Source organism: Phaseolus vulgaris, chromosome 4, assembly GCF_000499845.2.
Source record: "Phaseolus vulgaris cultivar G19833 chromosome 4, P. vulgaris v2.0, whole genome shotgun sequence".
NCBI classification, from domain to species: Eukaryota; Viridiplantae; Streptophyta; class Magnoliopsida; order Fabales; family Fabaceae; genus Phaseolus; species Phaseolus vulgaris.
In genome coordinates this window covers 6,985,064-7,010,566 of record NC_023756.2, presented here as the reverse complement: position 1 = coordinate 7,010,566, position 25,503 = coordinate 6,985,064, and the positions used below count along the sequence as shown (strand labels likewise).

Genomic DNA, 25,503 nt, shown 5'->3' with positions numbered 1-25,503 from the left:
TTAATTTTATAAAAGTTAATTGAATTTTATTATAATGACTAATTTAGAATTTAAAGTAGTTAGTATCTAAAATTTTGGTAGCTAATGTTAAATATCAATTTAAAAATTATTTTAGATACTAATAATTTTTTATTTTATAAAATAATATAATTTAGTCAATATAGTAATTAATTATTTTTGTCTTTAAAATTAATTGTTTTTAAATAGTTTTTTTTATAGTATATTAATATATATAATACTTGATTATTGTTTTTAGTAGGCAACCATGTAGTTTTAAGTGTGATTATTATATTATGTGTTAGATGTGATTAGGAAATGTAGATGATACTTGGAAACATGTGTAATATAATTTCTATGATTACTTGAACAACTTACATATATATGATTTATGTTGTAGGTATTTAGTAAAAAGGAATCATTGCCTATGGAGACACTTCAAAGTTCTATTGAATAAATGAGCAACTAAGTTTTTAGAAATTAGGAGTAGATAAATTTGATTAGAACTAATCTTACATAGTTTTAGCTAATGTTTTGGTTCTTATTATTTGAAGAATATAAAAAATGTATTTATGTTTTTATGTATGGTCTTAAATTTTCTTTATCCTTATTTGGGTCTGTTTTTTTTACATATTAATTATCCAAAAAAAATTACTATTTAAAGAATTTAACATAACTTAACTGTTTGGTATTAATGTAGTAATAGTGCATCTCCTAAATAACCACTTTAAATACCTTTTATTAATGCAATTATATTTAACATTTTATTAACGCAACTAGATAACCTTAAACGATAGCTACTTTAAGAATCACTATAGAATCTGTTCCTGCTAGGGAGATGGGACTAGGGAGATGGGACCTAGAGAACTATTGAAATCTTCTTCTCCTTCCTTTGGTCGGTCAGGTGACTGGGTGGTGAGCTGGGATTCTTCTCGTCCTCCTGCTAGGGAGATGGGACCTAGAGAATTATTGAAATCTTCTTCTCCTTTCTTTGGTCGGTCAGGTGACTGGGTGGTGAGCTGGGATTCTTCTCGTCCTCCTACTAGGGAGATGGGACCTAGAGAACTATTGAAATCTTCTTCTCCTTCCTTTGGTCGGTCAGGTGACTGGGTGGTGAGCTGAGATTCTTCTCGTCCTCCTGCTTCTCCTTCGGCACTCGGTCTCGGCTGAACACCGGATGGTGGGGGTACCTGCGAAGGTACTCCGACGCTCAAGTCAGTAAAGCGGGTGGTCAGCTCTCAGGTAGGTGAACAGTAATAAATGACATACCTTACTTCTTGGGATGCATGCTATTTATATTATTCTAATGGGCCTAGCTTGTTGGGCTCGTTTATCGAGGTGGATACCGCTTAGGGTTGCATTACCTAATTCCTAATAATAGATTAACTTCACTGATATTGCTTTGAGCGTTAACTGTAATAGGGGTCAGCCGTCGGCCAAATCATCATGGCATGAGTCGGCCATCGGCCATATTCCAGTAGTCTCGATTGTCTCGGCCAAGCCTGCTAAGGTCTCGGCCGCTCGACCAAGTCTTCCGAGGTTTTCGACCAGGTTCCCCTGATCTCGGTCAAGTGGACTCGGTCTCGCCCATACCGGTACAAAATCATTTATGACCATCGTAAATTTATTTTCTTATTTTTTAATCATAAAAAGAGTCCTATAAATAAATTACTTGAAAGTGTAAAATATATTCAAGTCATAATGCTATAAATTTTTTTTCAAAAGGACTAATGTTTACAGCAAAATGAAACAGTGCATATATTTTATGTTTCAAAACAAGCTATAATGAGTTATTCAAATGCAAAATTTATCTGAGAAATTGTATGGTTATCTTCAATGGGTTCCATAACCATCATCATCATCATCTTCTTCTTCTTTCTCTTTTTCTGTTGATATCTCCAATTTCATTCAACTATTAAATCAAAATTCTTAGATATTTCTATGGCTACCATACCTACTCTCTTTTTTATTTCCTTTTCTATAAACACTTAATAAAATTTCAGAATCCTAATACTACAAAAAAATCATTAAATAAAAATCAATTTTAGAAACAAAAACTAATTAGTTGCTATAGTGACTAAATTAAAGACCATTCCAGAGACTAATAAAATTATTGGTTTCTAAATTAGTTTTTTTTTATTAATAAATAGTTTCTAAATTGGTATCTAATTAACTACCAAAGTTTTAACTACCAATTATTTAGATTATAAATTTGGTAGCAAAAACCTTGATAGCTAATTAGATATCAATTTAGAAACCATTTATCAATAATAGAAACAAATTTAGAAATCAATAATTTTTTTAGTCTTTAAAATTGTCTCTAATTTAGTCACTATAACAACTAATAATTATTTTTTCTCTAAAATTAGTTTCTATTTAATGATTTTCTTGTAGTGTAATACCCTAAATCCTAATACATTAACAATTTACCACTAAATTGTTTTAGATTACAAAGATTAAAAGTAAAAGAAAAAGTGATATTTTATTGAAATATGAATATGGATACATAATAATACATTTGATTATGCATTTAAGAAAGTAACATTTTTCTTTATTAATTATGACTACATAAACACACCAAGCTAAATGATGAGTCATACGCTCACAACCCAACTTTGAATTATTCTATATTATAACAATTAACCACAAAAGGAAAAATAATCTTTTACATTAACTCTGATGAGAAGATGGAGAAATTTGATAAGAGTGTAGAATGGTGGCTTTAACTATGTGAAAGTAATATTGTTCTTAAATAAGTGTTCACATGATGACGCAGGGTGCATGAACATTGTCATCACTGAAGAGAAAGACTGTTTCATCCTGCACAGTGCAGTATGCTTGATCAGGAAAGTAGCCATAAACACTCTCATTGTAGCCATGCCTGTAATAGTTATAGGTAGAAGAAAAAGTGGACTCATCAAGGTACTGTGAGGCATAAGGGTAGTATTCACTGTCATAAGGGAATGGCCAATATTCTGCTCTTCTTCCTGTTCTTCTTACACTCCTTAGGACCTTCCCTTTCTCTACATAACCTGTAACTGTCACCTTCTGCTGATCCATGTCTATGTCCAAGCTATCAACTCCTGCATTTCAAAATCTCACACCCCATCAACCCTAAAATTCACTAACTTACTCAAGTTATGCTTTTTCTCACACACTTTCATTTATGGTCTAAGAAAAAGAAGAAACTTGTTTTTTTTTCATGAAATAAAAACAAATTTGGAGACAAAAGTTAAAGACAATTTTAGAGATTAAAAAAATTTTTGGTTTCTAAATTAGTTTCTATTATTGTAAATGGTTTCTAAATTGGTATCTAATTACCAACTACCAAATTTAGAATCTAACTAATTGATAGTTAAAATATTGGTAACTAATTAGATACCAATTTAAAAACTATTTAATAATTTAAAAATTAATTTTTTTTTAGTTTTTAAAATGTTCTTTAATTTAATTACTATAACAATTAATTATTTTTTATTTATAAAATTAATTTATATTTTATAATTCTTTTTGAATTGTTTGACAACTATCATAGTTATATATAATATGTATAATAAAGAATAAATTTTTGATTAAATTATATAAAAAATATTAAAATAATAATATTAAAAGTTGTAATATAATGGTATTGTGATACAGAAGAAATAAAGATACAATAGACATCACCTCTACTGTTATGAAGATACAACAGACATCACCTCTATTGTTCATAGTTCTCACATCATTCCAATCACCTCCAGAGTTTTTTTTAATAAAATCTTTTTGGTTAGGTTATTTGGTTTGTAGGTGTAAGGATGGTGGTATATGAACACCTCTTATAGGGTATATGATATTTTGTAACTAGTATGTGTTAAGAGGTTATGTTGGGGTTATACATAAGGTTAAAATATTTCTAAAATGTTCTTATTAATTAATCATTTTTTTCTGATGAAAAAATAAAAATAATGATAGAAGTATTTTTTAAATACATTTAATTTTTTGGTGATGGAAAAATGAAGATTTGGATATGTAAAAGGGTAACCAAATTGGATTGAAAATGTAAAAGATATATAATTGGGTGAGTTTTCCACATTTTATTAGGGGTAAAGACTAACTTGGAATGCAAATGATAAAGGAAGATATGTAGAAAGAGAAAATGCATGAAATTAAAGGTTAGAAAAAGAGAACATTAATGAAAAGAAACAATGTGCAAGTGTGCATGGTTGAGCTCTTGCCATTCAATTTGGAGATTGCCCTTCTAATTCTTCCTTCACATCCTTGGCAATCCATATGCACCTTAAGTTCAACTATCTGCAACAAATAACTTCAAACTTTGAAACTAAACCACACAGATGAATTCTCTTGCATTGCAGTGAGAAAAAAAATGGCACTTACAGACAAAACATTGGGAAGTTTCTTTTTCCTCCACCCAAACATGTTGCAGATGTTGGGAGGAGTAAGAATGGTTCTGCATTTATATATAAGAAGATTTCAAGAAACAATGCATTTAGAAAAGCCACTGCAAGTGCATCATGTGCATGGTATTAATATTGATGAAGAAGATAGGAGTTTGAAACATTAACATTAAGATTTAGGAATATCATGATGAGGAATATATTTGGAACTGATAGGTGGACGAATCAATACTTATTTTTATTCTCTCTTTTGTCTGCTAGAAAAAATGTGTTTTTATTGGACACAAATCACCTGTCCTTTTTTTTTGTCTCATTTTTTTTAATCTTAAAATATATCTCCTCACTAAAATTCCTATATATTTTTTTAATATTTTTTATAGAATAATATTTGTGTTTTACGAGGATCGGACATTTATCTTAAATGGCGTATTCGTGTTAGACACACGTATCGGTGTCGACACTCGTAGGACGTTTATCGGTAAAGTGTTCAATTCAAAAAATATTTGTTCGATTTATGAAAATTCTTGTATGGTCTTAACATAATTTTAAAAAAGATAAATACAATAATTTTCTAAAAATTCAAATTTATTGTATAAATTTTTATTATGATTATAGAAATAAGAAACAAATTCATTTGAACCAATCATGAAAAAATCTTCCATGCTCTCAAAAAATCTGAAAGATACTTATGCACATAAATATTTATTATCAATTTATATAATTCATAATTATATAATATATAGATTTATGTTCCCAAATCCTAAAAGTAGTTTTACGTATCTCCATATCCGTGTTAGTGTCCGTATCCATGTGTTATATATATTGGGTTAGATAAAGCAAAATAGTACTATTTTTTTAAGTTGGGGGTATTTGATTTTATTTGCAATATCAGAACAGTGAAACTCAATTCATGCCCCAACACTATTCTATATATTTTTATATTTTTTGATCAGCGTAAAATGATATTCTATACAGGTGATAATAAAGATTTTATATTAAATCTATAATGAAAATTGAATGTTAACGGATTTAATTCATTAAATATACACTTTTCTACATTGGTTACTTGTATATATATACTCAATCTAGAATATATGTACATTTTACATAAATTAATATCAAACATATTGAATATGATTTATAAATTTTTCTTTAGTTATGAACGTAATTAATATACAAAATGAACATTCTAATAATGATGTAGAAAATATTTTTTTTTATGAATTGTTTGATTTTGGAGTGTTCACACCATGTAAAATAAAAAGTCTATACCTAGGTAAGATAAAGTTTTAATTTGAAAGAATCATAACAAAAACCAACATAAATATATAATAAAGCTATATTATATAAATTTAGAACACTAAAAGCAAAAAATAATTAATAATTTTTTTTATAGATAAATAATCACTAAGTTAGATACTATTTTATAGATAAAATAATTTATTTATATCTAAAATAATTTCTATCATTAATAAAAATTTATAAATTTGTATCTTATCATGTTTTAGCTACCAACAACTTTCAATTATAAAATTAGTAACTAAAACATTGATAGCTAGTTAGATATTAATTAGTTAATGAGATGTTAATTTAAAAAATAATTTATATTTTTTATTAATAGTAAAAACTATTTTAGATATCAATAAATTTTTAATCTATAAAGTAATATTTAATTTGGTCAATATAGTAACTAATTAAATTTTTGTTTCTAAAATTAGTTTTTATTTAATAATTTTTTTAAGTGAAAAATATTTAAATTGTATAAATAAATAAAAACTGAATTACAATTTTCGTGTGTCTAAAATCACAACTTTAGTTGCAAAGAATATTATCAGTCATGCAATTAATCAAAAATGAAAATAGTCGGAAGCAATAAAAAGTATGTAAGAATGATAACAAATCAAATTTACAAAACATGTAAAAAATCACGAATAGATCATGACAAAAGAATAGACCATGTTGCAATTTACATGATTTGATATAAAAATGTAAATATTTATTATATAAATTTAATTATATTATCTTCTTTTTTTTTTATAAAGGTTTTCATGTTAGATATTATTATGCAACTTGACATTTTAGGTTACACCTCAATGTAAGAATGATAACAAATCAAATTTACAAAACATGTAAAAAATCACGAATAGATCATGACAAAAGAATAGACCATGTTGCAATTTACATGATTTGATATAAAAATGTAAATATTTATTATATAAATTTAATTATATTATCTTCTTCTTCTTTTTTATAAAGGTTTTCATGTTAGATATTATTATGCAACTTGACATTTTAGGTTACACCTCAAGTAACAATAATCATTTGTCATCACATGAAAAAGTATTATTAAAAAAAAAATATGGGAGACTAGACCAAAACCCTTACTAAAACAATACATAGATAGACTATAGTTATTCATACATAATTCTAAGAACAAACTACATGGAAGCCTATTATATCAATGCAATGATTCTTTATCAATAAATCCTAAATTAGCTAACTTATCAGCACACACATTCCCTTATAAAAAAATACAGTAACCCTAAACCTGATTTTTCCACAGTAGTTAAAACAAGTATTTCATCGATTACGAAGCATTCACGAAACATTAGTCATAGCAATAAATGGAGCATAAACCAAAACATAATCACATTCAAACCATACATTAGTAAGCCTCATCTTTTGAGTTTCCTTCATAACATATATAACTCTATAAAACTCAACCGCCATAACAGTCTGAACTTCAAGAAACGTAGAGAAAGCACCAATAAACTCCTCCATACTTCCACGAAAAATACCTCCACAAGTAGCAAGACCAGGATATCCCTAGCAGCCCCAACAATGTTAATTTTAACCCAACCTGGTGAAGGAAACTCTCATCCTCCCATATAACAGGTAGAGGACGAAGAGCTTTACCAGTACAAGCAATACCAAAAAACTTAATCATGTTGAAATCCAACATATCATTATACATTGAAGTTTTAGACAAATTTTACACTAGACAAGTTAAATCTTTAATTACTGAAATAGCCCTAGAAACATCAATCTTATCCTGAAATCTAGCATAATTCCTCATATGCCATATCATTCAAATAGAAAAAGTTATCACAACAAGCTTAATCAATTTAATCAAAGGACTACCATCACTCTTAATAAAAGAAAGAATATCATCCTTATTAGAGAAAGGAGAAGTAAGAAAAATCTGTCGAATCCAAATATGCAAAGTTTTAGAACATTAAAAAAATAGAGATTTCTCGTTCTTTTCATAAAGCGTACACATAAAACATATATGCAAACCTTTATTTTGAATATGCTGATCTGTACAAAGTCGTCCATGAAATTTTTTCCAAAGTACTAGAATTTTGGAAGGCGAAATATATGAAGACCAAATGAATTTACCCCAACACAAGGAACTTCTGGTTCCAAGAAAAAAGTCCTAGCCGATTTAAGATTGAAACGATCAGATTCATCTAGAATCTGATTTAATTTTGTGTCGGCTTGATCCACACTAATGAGTTTTATTTAATTTGGCGTCACCTTGGCTGACGTTAATGTTTTTTTTTTTATTTATTTAATTTACCATGGGTTTGATCCTCACTTTTGATTTTTTATTTTGAAATATATTTAATTTAGTGTTGATTTGACCTACATTAATATTTTTTTATTTTAAAATTTATTTAACTTAGTGTCGCCTTGGTCCATATTAATATTTTTATTTTAAATGTTATTTAATTTAGTGTTAGTTTGCCCATTCTAGTGTTTATTGTTTTAAAAATTATTTAATTTTGTACTGACTTATCTACGCTAATGAATTTTATTTTAAAAATGATTTAATTTAGCGTCAGTTTAACTCACACTAATATTTTTATTTAAATTTATTTAATTTAGCGTGAATTTGATCCACACTAATATTCTTATTTAAATTTATTTAATTTAGCGTCAATTTGATCCACATTAATATTTTTATTTAAATTTATTTAATTTAGCCTTAGGTCCTAAATTATTTTTATTTTATTTTAAAAACTTGATTTACACTAATGTTTTTTATTTTATTTTAAAATTTATTTAATTTATCATTAACTTGATTAATACTAATATATTTTATGATTTTTAAAAAAATTATTTAATTTTGATCTATTATGTTAAATTTCTATTAACAACTTTATGATGTGACAATAATTGTGCATGTGCATATGTAGACTGTGTGATGTAATTGAAGACCCATTTTGGTGGAACTGAAAAACTTTCCCATTTCTTTGGCATTGTTCCTGTAGCTACTCTCTTCCTCATCCACAACTGCAAATCTCAATGTCTTAGCCATATATTCCGTCAACTGTTTATGAGTCTTTGTTCAAAATTTAAAAATAAATATAATATTAATTATAAATTGTTATTTTGATTAACAATATTTTCTTAGGTTGGAGTACACATCAATACATGAATTCCAACTATGAATAATTCTGCCACGTTATATGTCACATTATCTTCGTTAACGTTGCTAATGAAAATTAAACAGAAGGAAACAATTGCATACTTTTAAAAAAATTTGAAACAAAATTAATTTTTTTAAAAATCACTGTAATATATTAAATATTGTCTTAAATATAAAAATGACAAAGATAATTAAACTTATTTTTATTTTAAAATTTGTTTCATTTAGCGTAGACTTCGCACATGCTGAAATTTGTCTATTTTAAAAGTTATTTAATTTAAAAATTATGTTTTTATTTTAACTTTTTTTTGAAAAGAAACCTCTTGTGTCGCATTATTAAGCGACTTAACACAAATATTTTTTAGTTAAAAGAAAAAAATAATTTTACAGTTTTTAATTTTTTAAATTAAATTTTTGGATGACATTATATTTAACTTAACTAACGTTAAAAACCTTTTTGCCAACCCTAATATTTAAAAACTAATTTAATAGTTAATTTAATAAGTAAGAAAGTAATTATAGTGGTAGGATGACAATGAGAAAAAATAAAAAAAAGTCACTGCTTATAAAGTTTTAATTACCTTTCTACATACTAGCAGAAACACAATGTGTCTGTGTGTTTACATTTTTTACTTTTATCATTAATATTTCCAAATTTATAATATTACTACAACAATAAAAAAAATATTTTATATTTTATATTTATTAATAATTCTTAATTTAATAGAACAAATATTTTATATTTTATATTTATTAATAATTCTTAATTTAATGAACAAATAAATGAAAGAATGATCAATTTGACAAAAATGAATAAAAAGCGAACCTATAAAGAAGGGAGTGTGAACACCGCTCCTCAGCAATGACTTTAAAGGTTTGGTTGCGAAAGGCTGAACAAACAACATGTTACCATTGCAAATCCAAGTTATGAAGACCCAATCTTTCCTGTCTCGTGCGAGAAATCATAGACTCAAAATTCTATTGGTGAATTTGGAAAAGTTTCGATACCACATTTGTGATGAGAAGAATAGGTGATCCATGAAGAAGGATGTAATTGGAGTGAAGAAGAATAAGTTGTTTTGCTCCTCATTCACATCTCCATCTAGATCGCCCACGCGAGGCATTTGAAGATGGTCATCCGCCAAATGTTGTTGACGGAGATCACAGTCACAAATTGAGTCATCGGTGAAGAAACCGTTGCTGCCATTCATTCATATTTTTTTTGCAAAGAAAGAATAAGAAATCAAATGATAAGAAGAAATAACAACTATAATTTTTTAAAAGAGATGAAGATACGGGAAAAAAACCTGCTCGTCGTAATTTTTTTTACAAAATGATAGAATATTAGTTTTTAAAACAAAAAAGAAAAACAGTTTTCAATTAATTATAAAAATAATTACTTATTTGTTAAATACTTAAAAAAATAATGAAATGACTGAAATATACAAGATAAAACAAAACAAACAGTTAAAGAGAAGAACTTCCTTTATTTATTTATTTATATATATATATATATATATATATATTGTATTAGTATTCAATGTAAAATAATAGATTTTGCAATTTTTTTTTGAAAAATACTATAAGTTTTTAATTTTTTTTATTCTACATGGATGGTTAAATAATTAATATTATATAAAATAATTTTTTAGTAATTGATTATTAATAAAATTGTATATGTACCATGAATAATTATTGATTTTGAAATCATGGTGTTAATTTCTTGGTAAACGTACAACTTCTACAAAGGAACTTATTCCATCCTCGTACAGCCACATGGGTTGCAAATTCCATTTTTTTTTCTCCTTTTTATGAATTTGAAACATGAAATATGTAAGAATCTCGAGAAGGAATTTTATTTGAGACCCTTTTCATTCATTCTCAACTATTTTTTCCCTTTAAAGTGTGAAAATTGTTCATCGTGCATTCAACAAGTATTGACACTGTCATTAACATCGGAAACATCTTTTAATAACAAAGTCAAATTGGAATAAACTCAAATCGTATCATATTAAACCTAAGCACTAGCAGTATATATTCTTCAATTTAATTTAATTTATACATATTGCTACTTCAAATAAATAAATAAATATCACAAATATATGCATTTATATAATTAATGAGGAAACCGACACTACGAAAATCATGAGATAGAAACCAATTTAGAGACAAAAAATAATTAGTTGTTATAGTGACTAAATTAGGGACCATTTTAGAGGGTAAAAAAAATGTTGGTTTCTAAATTAGTTTCTATTATTGTTAAATAGTTTCTAAATTAGTATCTAATTAGTTACCAATGTTTTAACTACTAATTATTTAGATTCTAAATTTGGTAGCAAAAACCTTGGTCGCTAATTAGATGCCAATTTAAAAACTATCTAACAATAATAAAAACTAATTTAAAAATCAGTTTTTTTTTTAATTTTTAAAATGATTTCTAATTTATTCAGTATAACAACTAATTATTTTTTGTTTCTAAAATTGGTTTCTATTTCATGATTTTATTGTATTACGAGTGAATTTTGATTAATATCTGTGTAGTTTTTTTTGTAACAATGCATATGAATTAAATTTTATACCCTCTCCATTTAATGTTATAATGTGGACGTATTAAAAAATATTTTTAATAAAAAAGTCTTAGAAATAAATAAAGATATTTGTATTTTTATGAAGAAGATGAAATAAAGTGGGAAATATTAGCTTGAAATAAGAAAAAAAGGTTTATATACGTGTAGTTTTATGTTGTTGGGTGTAGGTGCTTTGTTTCTTTTCTTATTTAGCTATTTATTCTTGTTAGTTGAGGGGACATTAAAGTTGAGATGAAGTTGTGATATGTTTCATCAAGGTAGGCACCAAACCAAGCCAATGCTCACAAATCTCAACTTACAACCATTGCATTGGCATATGCCTCAATATATTACTCTCTTGTCTCTCCACCTTTACTTTCATCCCCTTTCCCACAACCACTCTCCAATTAAATCAAAGAACCAAAACCTTCCTATAATATATATATATATAATAAATAAATAAAAGTGAGAGTAATTATTATTTTACAAATCCTAAAAATAGTTAGATTTTTTTATTTTTTAATAGTGATCACATGCATGAAATATAGATATCTCGATTCGAGAAAGATGTATTGAAGATCGTACCTTAACTAAAAATAATATAAAATCAATTTATAATATATAAATAAGTACAAATCTTTCTTTATTAAATTGGTTTTTGAAAAAAATAGGTTTATTTTTTTAGTATTTTTGATCTATTAGGTGGTTAATATTAATTTATAAGTAATAATTATGTTTAAGCTTTAACAAATTAATAATACGTACGAGTAAGATTAAAAGAGGTTTGGGGATAAACAAATGGGCTAAACTTACTTTTATGTTTTCTTTTTCTTAGGTTTTCTTTTGAACGGTGGGGAGGATGTAATTTATTTTATTGTACACATTTGATTAATTCTATTATTATTTTACACATTTAAAAATTTATTTTAACTGATATTAAATATCATTATTATTTTAAAATTTAAATATTTATTTTATTAATATATTTTTTTATAAATATATTTTATATTTTTATAATTAATCTTTTTATAATTTTAGTTTTATTTTTTGTATGTTTTATTAGGATAGTTAAAAAAAAAATAGATACAAAGACACTTCATAGAAAATATCATAAACAAAAGCGAGGGCACATAGGTCATTGCATGTGCGTTTCTATGTGGCTTTCTCTCTTCTCTCTCTTATTTCTCTACAACTATGAGAAGAGACTTCGAGTTCCCATCGACCCACTCCCTTGCTACCCCACCCTCCTTTATTTGTTGATCCAAATAGAGGTGCACCCTCACTTTCGTCTGGAGGAATAGTAGACCCCAAACAGATCATAAGAGATTGATACATCTTAGAATTTGAATAAATACGGACTGACGCTTTTTATCATTATTATTCTCACACCAATTTAAATAAATAACTCAACAAATAAACTTGTAGTTAGATTTTTATTTTGAAATAATACTCTAAATGTTGTTGTTCCTTTAATATACCTCAAAACTCTATTAGCAACAAGTAAATGTACCTTTTTTTATTATTCACAAATTTGCTGATCAATCCAATTACAAGGCAAATATCAGACATACTATACCATTTTTTTTACAAAGTAATGTCCACAACCTCTTTTTTTCCATTCAATTCTTTACTTTTTTATATTCATCTTTGTTGGACTTGTCCATTGCAATCTTCCATATTAAATTTTCTCGATATCTCAGCATATTTTTGTTAATGAAACACAATTCCTTTGCAATTTTCTACAAACTCCATTTCTGAGAAATATTTCAACTTTCCTAATTTTTTCATTTCAAATTCAGACGTGAATAAAGTTTTAAAATGTTCTTTCTCAATAAGATCACTTCTCGTGATTAGTTGACCATATACACAAATGTACATTCGTAGCAAATTCACATAATTTGGGAGTTTTACATAGACATCATGTTCAATTGACATTTATGAAAATGATGCTTCAATACAAAATAAATTACAATCTTATTCTAGGTTTTAAGGGTCGTTTCAAGCCATACAAAGTTTTTTTTTTTTCAATTTATATACTTTGTTTTCACTACCTTTAATTTTAAATTTAGGTGATTATGTAACATATACATCTTTCTCAACTGGGCCATTTAGGAAAGTTGACTTCACACATGTAACTAAAATAAGGATCACCCTTTTCCACTTGTTAATGCCATAATTAGTCTTTTATCTCATTTCTAGCAACTGGAGCAAATAATTTTGAATAACCAAGACCTTGTTTCTGTAAGAATACCTTACCCACCAATCTTGCCTTACGTTTAACAATTGATCCATTAGGACTAAGATTCAACTTAAGTACCCATTTAACATCTGTTAATATTTTGTTAAAGGGCATTTTAGTTAAAATCCAGGTTTTTTTTCTATGGCTTGTAGTTCTTTTATCATTGCAGATCTCCACATTTTTTAGTTCATTAATCAACATAATCAATAGGTTTAACCTCTGCCAACAAAGAAAAATGCAGCAAATATCCTTCATTTGTTATTGCATTGTTAGGAAATATTTCAAAATCTACAAGTGTTCTTGATAATTTTCTCTACCTAGGCATCTATGTGACTGAATATGAGCTTCTAAAAATTTAAGTTCACTAAGTTGGTTTTGAGACTGTTGTTATGAGTTGTCTAGTTCCAAGATTATGCTTCATTTACAACCACATCTCTACTAATAAATATTTTTCTAGTTGCTGGATCATAAAGTCTATAGGCTCCTGTAGAATGATATCTTACTAGGATCATAACTTCACTCTTATCTTACAGTTTCTTCTTTTAACATTTTGACCTTGTTTAAAACATAATGAACCAAAAATTTAGATGGTTTACTGTTGGGTTTTTTGTCAAACCAAACATCTTCTCGAACTTTATCCTTGAACTTCTTTGTGAGGGCACTTGTTCAACACATAAACTGCAATAGAAATTGATTTCCCCCAAAATGAGAGTTGGAAACCATTCAGCCACAATGCCCATAGAAGAAGATGAAGCTTCAAAGAAGAAGACTCTAGTATTTTGGAGAATAGAATACTAGGAATTTCTTCTTTGTTCTTAGTCTTATAAATATTGTTCTTATGTGCATATTTCCTTATAATTGTAACATTTTTTAGAGACATAAGTGGGCAACCTTCAGGCCTTAATTGGGCCTACAAATGATTCAAAAAAGGCTTCTTCTTCCTGCACCCCTACATTTTTCTTCCTGCACCCTCACAATTTTCTAAATCTCTAAATTGACCTTAATCTTTTATTTGAAAAAGGACACCGTAGTTACCAGAAATAAGAATCTGGGAGTGTGCTACGGATTCATCAATCCGGAACTGAATATTTTTTTTTTCCGGATGAGGGGGTGTTCTGAAAGCAATTTTTGCATAAATTATTGATTTCCAGATTGCTGAATCCGGAAGGCTAATTCTGTTATGGATTCGTGAATTCGGAATTCATATTTCTGTTACGGATTGGTGGATCCAGAATGCTTTTTTTTTATTGATGGATTTTTGAATGTGAAATGCATATTTTGAATTACGGATTGGTGGATCCGAAATTTTATTGGAAGTGCCAATCCGAAATTTTTCCGGATTCCATAATCCATAATGCAAAAAAATAAATACAGTTAAAGTGCATTTTAGGGTTTTTAAAAAATAATTAGGACAAGTTAGTCTTTGCATAACATTATGGGGGTGCAGGAAGAAAAATGTAGGGGTGCAGGAAGAAACTGCCTTCAAAAAATTCTATTAGAAAGCATCAGGAAGTTGATGAAGAACATGAAAAAAGAGCGTGGAGCAAGAAGTCCCACATGAAATAGAACTAGCAATTTTGAGCATAATTTGGGCGCTAGCTATTGGCTCACGTGTGACACCACTTTTGGCTAAGCTTGCAAGGGGAGCTCAACCATAGAACCCTTTGCCCCTATATACAAACCGCTTTTGAATTGAATGAGATTTGAATAACTTTAAAGTATTATCTTGTTCTTTGAAAGTCATTAAATGAGTATCTTCTCTTATTTTCTTTTGTAAGGAATATTTTTTTGAAAAAAAATCCAAATTAAGTTTCTTTAAGAAACTTGGTGAGTTTAAAATTTTTCAATCTCTCCTTGGAGTTTCGTTAGAAGGATGGGAGAAGGGCTTTATCAATGAGTGTAGCAACTTCTTTTGCTTTATCATACTTCTTAACATGTCAATAACTACTTATTCCTTCTTTTTTGCAAAGCCATTGATTTGTTCAATACCATATTATACATAATAGGACTTAAATTCATGGAATGTATATTATCCACCTCTATCTATTCAGAGTATCTTTAAACCTTCTCACTTTGCTTCTCAAATACAACTTTGAATTTTTTAAAGATTGCAAAACACATTACTCTTGGGTTTATCAAGTATAACCACATCATTATTGAACAAGGTGTTTCTATGCTTCTAAATCTGTGTAGAAGACTTGTGTTTGTGTGTTGTCTAATACTTTTGAATTGTTAATTCACACTTCTACAATGATGATAGTGCAACAAATGACCGGAGTAGTGGTAGTGAGAGAGGGTATATTAACGTTTTTCCAGTGGAGATGCAATTAGTAATGGTGTGGGTGTAGGAAGCAAAAGCCCAAACCCAACTATTGGTTTTCTGCCTGTATCTACTTAAACCTTACTCCTTGGTAGCATACATGAAGGAATACACTACTCTTAAAACGTTCCACTTTTATCTTTTCTACTTTAATATAATTATTAGCCTCACCACCACTTCTTTCATTAACACCCTTGGATGGTGGAAGTTAACAATCATGAAGAGGATGCTTTATAGATTAATTTCTCTTTTCATTTAACTTTGTTCTAAATTTTTCTCATTTCAGTATTTGTTAGATTAAAAATAATATGAATGTAACTATATATTATGAAAAAGAATTATTGAAACAAAGTTTCATTTCTAATCATGCTAAAGTTGGGTACAGATTTCGAATTTCGAATCTTAATAATGTAAGAAATTTTTATGTCTCAAAATCTTAATAAAATTTATTTTTTTACTACATTTTACAATACATCTAAATTACATTATCTAAATATAAAAAATTGTAGTTGAAGAAAAAAGAAGTAAAATAAATTAAATTTTCATACAAATTAAAATTAACTTATATATACCACAAATTTTGGGAAAATTAGGTTTATAAAATTTAAATATACTAGTCGATTTTAATGTAGAAAACAAGTTATAATTTGCTTATGTTTAAATCCACTTTAGGTTCATGTAGTTTTGTGATATCCAATGGTCTCTATAAAATTTTAATTGTATATTTAATCGTCAAGTCTATTATTAATAGCTTAAATAAATGAATAATTAACACTATTTTTACTTATAAACATGTAGTTTTTCTTATAATGAATTAGATGACATATGAACATAGGACAAAAATTGCTTAAATTGTGAAATGTTGAACAACTGAATCCAATTAAAATTTTATACAAATCAAAATTATATATATGAAATAGGAAATTTAAGCCTATTTTTTCTCTTAAAAATAGAACTCCTTATGAAAAAGTCTATCTAGAACTTGATTAACCTCAATTCTTGAAAATCATCATATACATATACAAAGGGAAATAGTAGTTAATGATCATAAAATTTATTCTTTATTGTTGAGTGTGTAAATTGCTATATAATAAACATTTTGAGGAAGAATGCAGTAGCAGTTGTAACATCAATACCAAATTTTGAAGCTGTGAAGAATTGACCTTATACCTAACAAACCATGCAGAATATGTCACATATATTAAAACAAACCGCACGGGGGACACACAGAGCCAAAGAGAAATGAGCGAATCAAAGATAGAACACAAGATGATGCAATTCTCGTACAAGGAAAATTCATATGAATTGTCATAGCAACTACGTCACATGTACTATTTGGTACACGTGAAACATTAAGGCAATAAATGGCACTGCAAAAACCATGGACTTCAAAACAAGGAATGTCCAACTTCTGCTAAATTATGCTGGCAATGAAGCATGGATAAGAACGCAATCCCTATATAACTGGATAACCACCAAGAAAGAACACACAAATAGACAAGTTCAATTAACCTTAAACACGTGACCACTGCAAAAGGGAAGGCAAACAATAAATTCTGTTGCATGCATTTATGAGAGTATTAGTTGGGTACTATTGTTATAGGAAGGAAATGATAGTGATATTTTTAAGGCGAGTATTTGAATAAAATCATTTAATAGAAATTAATGTTAGAGTGACCAAATTATTATTTTAGAGACTAAAAAGGTTATTGATTTCTAAATTAGTTTTTATTATTAATAAATAGTTTTTAAATTGATATTTAATAAATTATTAAGACTTTTGTTACCAAATTTAGAATCTAAATAATTGATCATTAAAACCTTGTTAGCTAATTAGATACCAATTTAGAAACTATTTATCAATAATAGAAACTAATTTAGAAACCAATAATTTTTTTAGTCTCTAAAATAGTATCTAATTTAGTCAAAATAGCAACTAATTATTTTTTATCTCTAAAATTAATTTCAATTCAATGATTTTCTAGTAGTGGAGGGGAGGTGAATTTTTCTTCTCTAAGCTTTGTGAATTTCTTGAGGACTTAGAGAATTCCAACCTATCGGTGACGTTGAAAGAGATTTGTATCTATAAAAGGTTCTTCAATGGTTAAATTGTAAAAACTTTAAATAAAAGAATATAGGAAATAACTTACTATTGATTAAGTTTGAGTAAGTAATAATTCTCATATTGGTATGTATTATGTATTTTATAGGCTTTTGCACGTCTGATAATATGACTAAGAATATAGTGTACAATTGGTTATGAATAAGTTCTTAAATAATGACCTTCAGTTTTTAATTTGGTACTCGACCATTTGGGTCAATAAGTAGCTAACAATATTCAATTTTGATATCCATAAAAGTCAACACATAAGTTAATTTCAGACTTCATGAGACAATTAGGTATATAAGTCTCCCGATTTATAATTCAAAAGACTACGTTAAATAAGTACGCGAATGATTAATTCTTCATTTCAAGGATGCATGAGTTTAATATGTCGACTTCTTACAATTGATTCAATAAAGGTTGAATATATATGACTACTTTTAGATGTATAACTTTTACAACAATTTTAATGATGTCGAACTTTTACTATAATATATTTTTATGAGCAATTATGACTTTATCTTTTGATGCTCGTATTTATGACTAATTATTTTGTGAGTGTTTTTTTAATGTTGGTTAATTTGGGATTTAATGTCATATCGTATAGGTGATAATCACCTTGTTTCTCATGACTTGTTGTCTTATAGGAGGTGACATTTTGAAAGGCAACATCCTTTCACATGAAACGTTCAAACCCTTGCCTTTTTTCAAAACTCCTTTGTCGCCATTCTCTAAATTTACATTTTTTTTGGGTTTCAAGAACATTTTGACAAGTTTTTCAATAACATATTGGCATATTCCTTCTTTTTCATTCATAATCTCTTGTAGCTTTTACTCATTTTCTTTAGGTATGCTTTCTCTTATCGTGTCATTTTCATTTTTTTACGTTTTGATTCCTTTCACGGACGTAACCCTCTTGTAAGTAAGGAAGTTATCAAAATTTAATATTAACTGTTTTCAAAGATTCACACTGACTCATTCTCTTTGAAAGAGGATTAGGTGGGGGAAAATACCTCATCCCCTCACTAGTGCAAAATAACAAATTGATGATTGCGAACGATAATGGTTCCCTTATAACCATCATCAATGAATAAGAGTCGCATTTTTGAAATTTTCTTCAATTATTTGATGATGATTGGTTATGAATTTTCATCATATTCACTCTACAACAGTTTTAGAGGAAACCATCATCGTAAAGTGGATATGACGTCAGTTAAAAAAAATATCATTGTTTCTTTATAAAGTGATTTTTGAACGTGTTTCTTTCTTGAGCTATTAATTCTTCCTTTTCCTTGTTATTCTTCTCCTTCCTTACATGTTTGTTCATCTTTGCTCCACTACTTGTTCTTAATGACATTCACGCCCATTGTTGTTGTCGCCAATAGTTTGTGCTTAGTGTTGTCGTTGTCGCTACTTTTGCATCTGATTTGGAAGTTCAGTCATTGGTTCTCACGCTCCTATTGTTATCACAACGCTTCTCTCTAACCCCATTAAGGACTGCTCCTTACTCCACTTTAACATTATGGTTGTCTCTGCCACCAACTCTACCTCAAAATCTAGGTAGGTTCATATCTTGCTCTTAATTTTTAATTTGTTTATATACTTCGTTTTATTATATTGTTTTTCATTGAGTTATATAATTTTTAATTTACTCTTTCATATCATAACATTTATTTACGTTGGTTTGCAACAAATGTCATGGTTGTTTAGTTGAGGCAAACATCATATAACTAAAACAAACGTTTTTAATGAGAATTGTCATTATATGCCCACCTCTGACGATGGTTGTTGATGTTAACTGTCATTCTTGTTGTATATACAATGACAATTTTTCACAAAAGTGTTGTTATAGGTGATACATATGATGGTGGTTTTAGTTGTCATCGAATTTCAATGATGGTTCTATCAACAATTATTTTTAAATTGTTGTCATAAATCGTTCCAAAACACCAAAAAGAGCTTGATTTTTTTTAACCAGATCTTACACTTCGATTTCCACTATATTAGCAAAGAGTCGATAAAAGTTGAGGGTTAAGTATCTTCTTAGTGTCGAGGATAGACATAAATTATCAAAAATCTTCTTTGTCTAGTTAGTTAGAAAGATATGCTCAGTGTGCCCTATCCAAAAGATTTAATAACTTTGTTTAAGGGTAACAACTTATGCTTTGTTGTATGCTTCGACTTTTGAAAAGTTATGTTGGCAAGGTATATGAATTTTCAACATTTGATAATTCACCCACTAATTTTAGGGCCTTGGACTATGTAGTTTCCTTTTCCTTATAGGCATTGAGGGTTAGGGAACTGCATTTGCTCTTTTGGACATCACATTGAATCATTTTATCATGAAATTTTAAGATGGCAATAAGTTCTTCTACGGTAAGCTTTTCAAGATCCTTATGTTGGAACAACTAGTTCTAAAATGGGGGAAGGGGGTAATAGAGCCCAATACTTTTTTTCGCAAACAAAACCAACAACACACAAAAGTTTTATATTGGTTCACCCAGGTTCACTAATTACATGCAATTCTCCCTTAAGATTGCTTCTTAAGAGGTTCCTTTAATCAATACAATGAGTATGCAAAGTACTTTTGGTTATCATGTCTTAATCTCCTCATGAGACTAAGACCTCTAAAAACAAGTAACAATAAATTCTAAAAAAGAAACAACTCTTGCTTATCACATCTTAATCTCTCCGTAAGACTAAGATCTCGAAACAAGTAACAAAAAACTAGAGGATAATTTAAATTTACTGGATTGCTTCACATAGTGAAATATTACAAGGTTTTGCCCACCCACAAAGAACACTTAAAAGCTTATGAATACTAGAAAGTTGGCTAACATTTGTATGTATCTATCTTTTTACTTCATCTTCATCTTGAATCCTTTATATAGGACTCTGAAGATGTTCGTTGCTTTATCCCACTGTTATGATATGATTTTCTTCAATCAACTTTGTTAGTTACGTTTTAACATTACATTCCTTGATGTGTGTTTATTAGAAGCTTGATAAAGAAATCTTGAATATGTTGGGGCTTCTGAGTCTTTTGTTTTCTTTTTTATGTTTTAATGTAAACGTTGTAAAATATATTCGTTTTAAACAAAACTTGTTGTAATTAAAACAAAAATATATAGTTTCATTGTTACTAAAAAGGTTTTCATTTTATCTTACAAATAATTTGTGATTAAGACTTTGATTACATGCTTTGATTTAACCGTAAGAAAATGACTACTATTAAAGTTTAAGATATCAATATTGAGAATTCATAGCACAAAGGAGAGAGAGATCTCTTAGAATGTTTGAACTCAACTTTTTTCTAATAGGATAGAAAAAAGAAGTTTAAGATATGTTTTTAGAGACAAACAAACTTCACTATTTCTTACATTATATTAAATTACATAGTTATATTTTAGATATGATTTATTTTATTATTTTTGAAATGCCAACTTATGAAATGTTTAACGATAAGCTTAATTATTGTATGTTATGTTACCACTCACTGAGTTAATCTCACCCAGTCTTTTAGTTTGGTTTTGTATTGTTAATTTGGAAAGATCAATGTATAACCAATATTATGTTATGCAAATGTTTGTGCATGTAAGTTTATTTATTCACATTCGTTGTTATTTAAGTTATGATCAAATCCTTTCTTGGATATTACAATTAGGACAAAAGAGCTATAAACATTGTATATGCTTTGTATTTTATTCATAAAAATTAGCTAGTAGCTTGACCTTTATATAGATCTTAAAAAATATAGTCATTATTGTGTGATCTTCATAGATAAATTCTTCATTTGTTTGATAATGTGATCATGAGAAACTTTGCATATGACAATTGACTATCGATAATTACCTACAATTTTTTTCCTATAGGAAATATATAAATTGTTAGACTGAACATTTATAATTAGACTAAAACTATAGCTAATAGTTATGAAACCATTACTGTAGAAAATAATTTTAATGACACTTGAAAATGACATATGAAGACGATTCTATAACCATCATTGAACGAGGTGTCATTAAAAAATAGTTGTTTTTTACAATGGACACACCGTCATTGATAAAATTGTTTTAACGACGGTTGTAAATGGAGTTGTCGTTATAAGGTAGGAATTAACGACAAGGAGAGCCAAATCTATTGTTGGAAAATGCAGAGGTGCAAGTTTTGGAGGAAAAACGAAGAGTTGGAGGGGAAGCAAAGAAAAAGGAGGAGGAAAACTTTGGGAGAAATTTTAACATACTTTCAACAACGGTTCTTCCATAACCATCGCCGTTTCCACTTATATGATTTTTTAATGACATTATTTCATGATTATTGTTGTTTGTTTCTCAGAATAATTTTAACAATGGTTCAAATATCAACTGTCGTTAAAATTTTTGACATTATTATAAAATCGTCACTGCATGTTTTTAACGACGATTCTCTTTTAAATATGGTTAATTGGTGTCATTGATATCTTATTTTGTAATAATGCACTACTCTTTCTAGTTTTAGGATGTAGTAGTCAAAATTTCATGATTTGATTTTCACTTGATTCACTTGGACTCCATGATGAAACATTGTTTCACTAAAAATCAAATTAATGACCTTGACTCTTATACCAATATTTGGATTAAATATTTACCACTATACCAAAATTATATAATTAATAGTAAAAATAAAACATTTAGCATAAGTAACAACCTAAACATCACAATGTTACTTTGCCCACATAATTTATACCATAAGACAATTGATATTAAATAACTAGGTTTTAACTAAGGATCTTTTATATTACCAACATGACTCTAAGTAACCATAATATTTCATTTAGTGTCCTCAAATTGTCAGAAATAAATCATCGTTTTCCTTCTCAAAATCATCATGGTCACCACATCTTTCTCCTACCAACCTTCATGCTTTTTCCTGGTCTGAGAATAGTGGAGAAGTGTTTCAGATTTTTGAGTTTTTAAGTTATGAATCCCTTTAAATAAAAGAGTTTGAGACGTGTAAGAAAAGTTTAAGAGAAATAACTTCATGCGAAAAGAATTTACTGATAAAATTAACCAATTCAATATGAATACACTAAATGTTATTTTATGACTGACTTAAAATGTTTCTTATAATGTACAAAACTGTTTTCTTCATTAAAACAATTATTTAATAATTGATTTTTAAAAGAAGAATACTTTTCTAATGATAATTCCTTCCCGTCTTTAAAAAACCAATTTCGCACTATACTTCAACACTTTGACAAAGTATTAAATAGTGAATAACTATAAAAAATACACAACTGGGTTACTTATAAAAAAATACTATTTTATATTATTTAGAATTTTACTATAACTAAATTCCAAATTAAATTTTTTGTTTAAATTATAAATGGCAAGTTTCGGAATTACTAGTAATTACCTCTCTCTCTCTCTCTATATATATATATATATCCAAACTCGAGATATGACCTTTCCTCACTATTTGCTTTTTCTTTTCTTTTTTTCAAGTTTTTGTGGTCAGCAGATAAAGAGAAGGAGAAAAAAAGAGAAAGAGCCAAGAAGAGATAAGGAATAAGATTTTTAAGCACTCTTCTTTATATTAAAATTTTTACTTGTAAAAAGAAATTTAAGTACCTTTATCCTTTTTATCAGCAACAAAAAAATGTATTGATACCAATATTTCGTAATAAATAAGTTACAATTACCAAAATTCTCATATAACTCTAGCTAAGATGTAACTGTGACTTGAAACTCTTAATTATAAATATGTTTACTTTTAAACTAATATATTTATTGGAGTTTTCTCTGTGTTTTTTTTAAGTTCAGACTTATGGGATTATACATGCTATGAAGAAAGTTCAAAATAATGTCTGGTTAGAATTTGATTCTGCTTTGGTTTGTGCCACGTTTATTGTTAGGACCAATGTTCCTTGGATGTTTCGTAATCGATGAAATACTTGTCTTAATTAATGTGGGAAAATCAGGTTTAGGATTACTCATATTTTTCGTGAAGAAAATGTGCATGCTGATAAGTTGGTTAATTTAGGATTTATTCATAGAGAATCTTTTCATTGATATAATAGACTACCATCTAATCTGTTCTTAGAATTCTTTATGAATAAATATAGTATACATATATATCGTTTTTGTTAACATATGAGTTTTGGTCTAGTTCCCCAACGTAAAGGTAGAATTGGGAGGGTCCATATATGTTTCACATGATAGAAGGAAGGTGTGTGTGAAGTGATGGTGAGAAAGGAGATGGGAAAGAAGTGTGTTTAAGGGTTAAAATGGCATGAATGGTTGTATCATTGATTTGGAGGATAGAAAGTGGGTGGGTCAGGATTAAGGTTCTATTGCTTTCGTTGCCTGCTTCTGGACATTTCATGTACATTTCTTGTTTAGCTGCTCTGGATTTTGCTTTTGCCCTATGGGGAACCATTTTCTCTACACTCTTTCTATCAGATTTTACAACACCTTAACCCCATCACTCATCATCTATTTCTATTATTCCAATTTTACTTTCCAAATACAAATCAATCTTTCATTTCATCATAGTATTTCCAAATACATATATAATGCTTGCCTTTTTCACACCATATACATTTATGTAAGAAACATTCCCTATTTTTTTTAATACATTTACTTTTTGGTAAATGAAAATCTATTTAGTATTTAAAAAAACTTAGAAAGTCATATATATATATATATATATATTTAAAGCTTATTTTTTTTAATCTAATTTTACATCATATATAAACTAAAAATGTAAAGGTATTAGTTGATAATATACATGTAATTAAATCCTGATATATTGACAACAGATAACATATGCATTGATGTGGCAAACAATATTCACGTGCTGGAAATTTTTTTAAAATCTTTTTAATTATTTGCTTGCAATTTTCATTTTAGGGTTTTTTTTTTCTTTTGTTAGTTTTCTCTTCCAACTTTTCTATAAAAAAATTTCTTGTGGAGTGGAAGGTTTTTTCTCTTGTGTTAGTTTGTTTTGTATTTTTTTTATTGATATTATTATTAATATTATTATTGATATTATTATTAATAATTATAATATTATTAATAATAGTAATAGTAATTACAATAATATTATTAGTATTTATTAGTTAACAACAACAAACTCTGTTATCTATTAATATTTTTATGTTTCCATGCACTCTATAAAACATTGTATTTACGTTTCTTATTCATTTAAGCTCTCTCATCTTCTTTGCCTTCTATATATCACTCTCCCTCCTCGGTTATTCCTTACATGGTATCAAGAGTCATTCATGACTTCTTCTACCTCCGTTGCCAATACTACAACCTTTACTGCAAACACTGCATCACATGTTTTCCCTTCTCATATCTTTGGCACTCTCATTCATTTCAAACTTGATCATGATAATTACCTAATCTGGAAACTCTAGGTGTTGGCCGTCATTCATAGTCTCAATCTTGCATCATTCTTGAAAACT

At 27.8% G+C, this 25,503-nt stretch overlaps 1 protein-coding gene across 1 annotated transcript; it reads right to left on the bottom strand.

Annotated features, from left to right (window-relative positions):
* Positions 1-2,460: 2,460 nt before the first annotated feature.
* Positions 2,461-4,500, bottom strand: LOC137836406 (heavy metal-associated isoprenylated plant protein 45). The gene is made up of 3 exons (XM_068645130.1): positions 4,372-4,500; positions 4,212-4,287; positions 2,461-3,080 (listed from the first exon to the last, which is right to left on the bottom strand). Exons 1-3 carry the CDS (start codon positions 4,411-4,413, stop codon positions 2,758-2,760), a joined length of 441 nt encoding a protein of 146 aa, XP_068501231.1. The 5' UTR covers positions 4,414-4,500; the 3' UTR covers positions 2,461-2,757.
* Between the last annotated feature and the right edge of the window lie 21,003 nt (positions 4,501-25,503).

Coding starts and splice junctions, on each gene's coding strand:
- LOC137836406 (XM_068645130.1), bottom strand. CDS start 4,413: ATGTTTGGGTGGAGGAAAAAGAAACTTCCCAATGTTTTGTCT. Junction 4,288..4,371: donor AACTTCCCAATGTTTTGTCT/GTAAGTGCCATT, acceptor TATTTGTTGCAG/ATAGTTGAACTTAAGGTGCA. Junction 3,081..4,211: donor GGCAATCTCCAAATTGAATG/GCAAGAGCTCAA, acceptor TTTGAAATGCAG/GAGTTGATAGCTTGGACATA.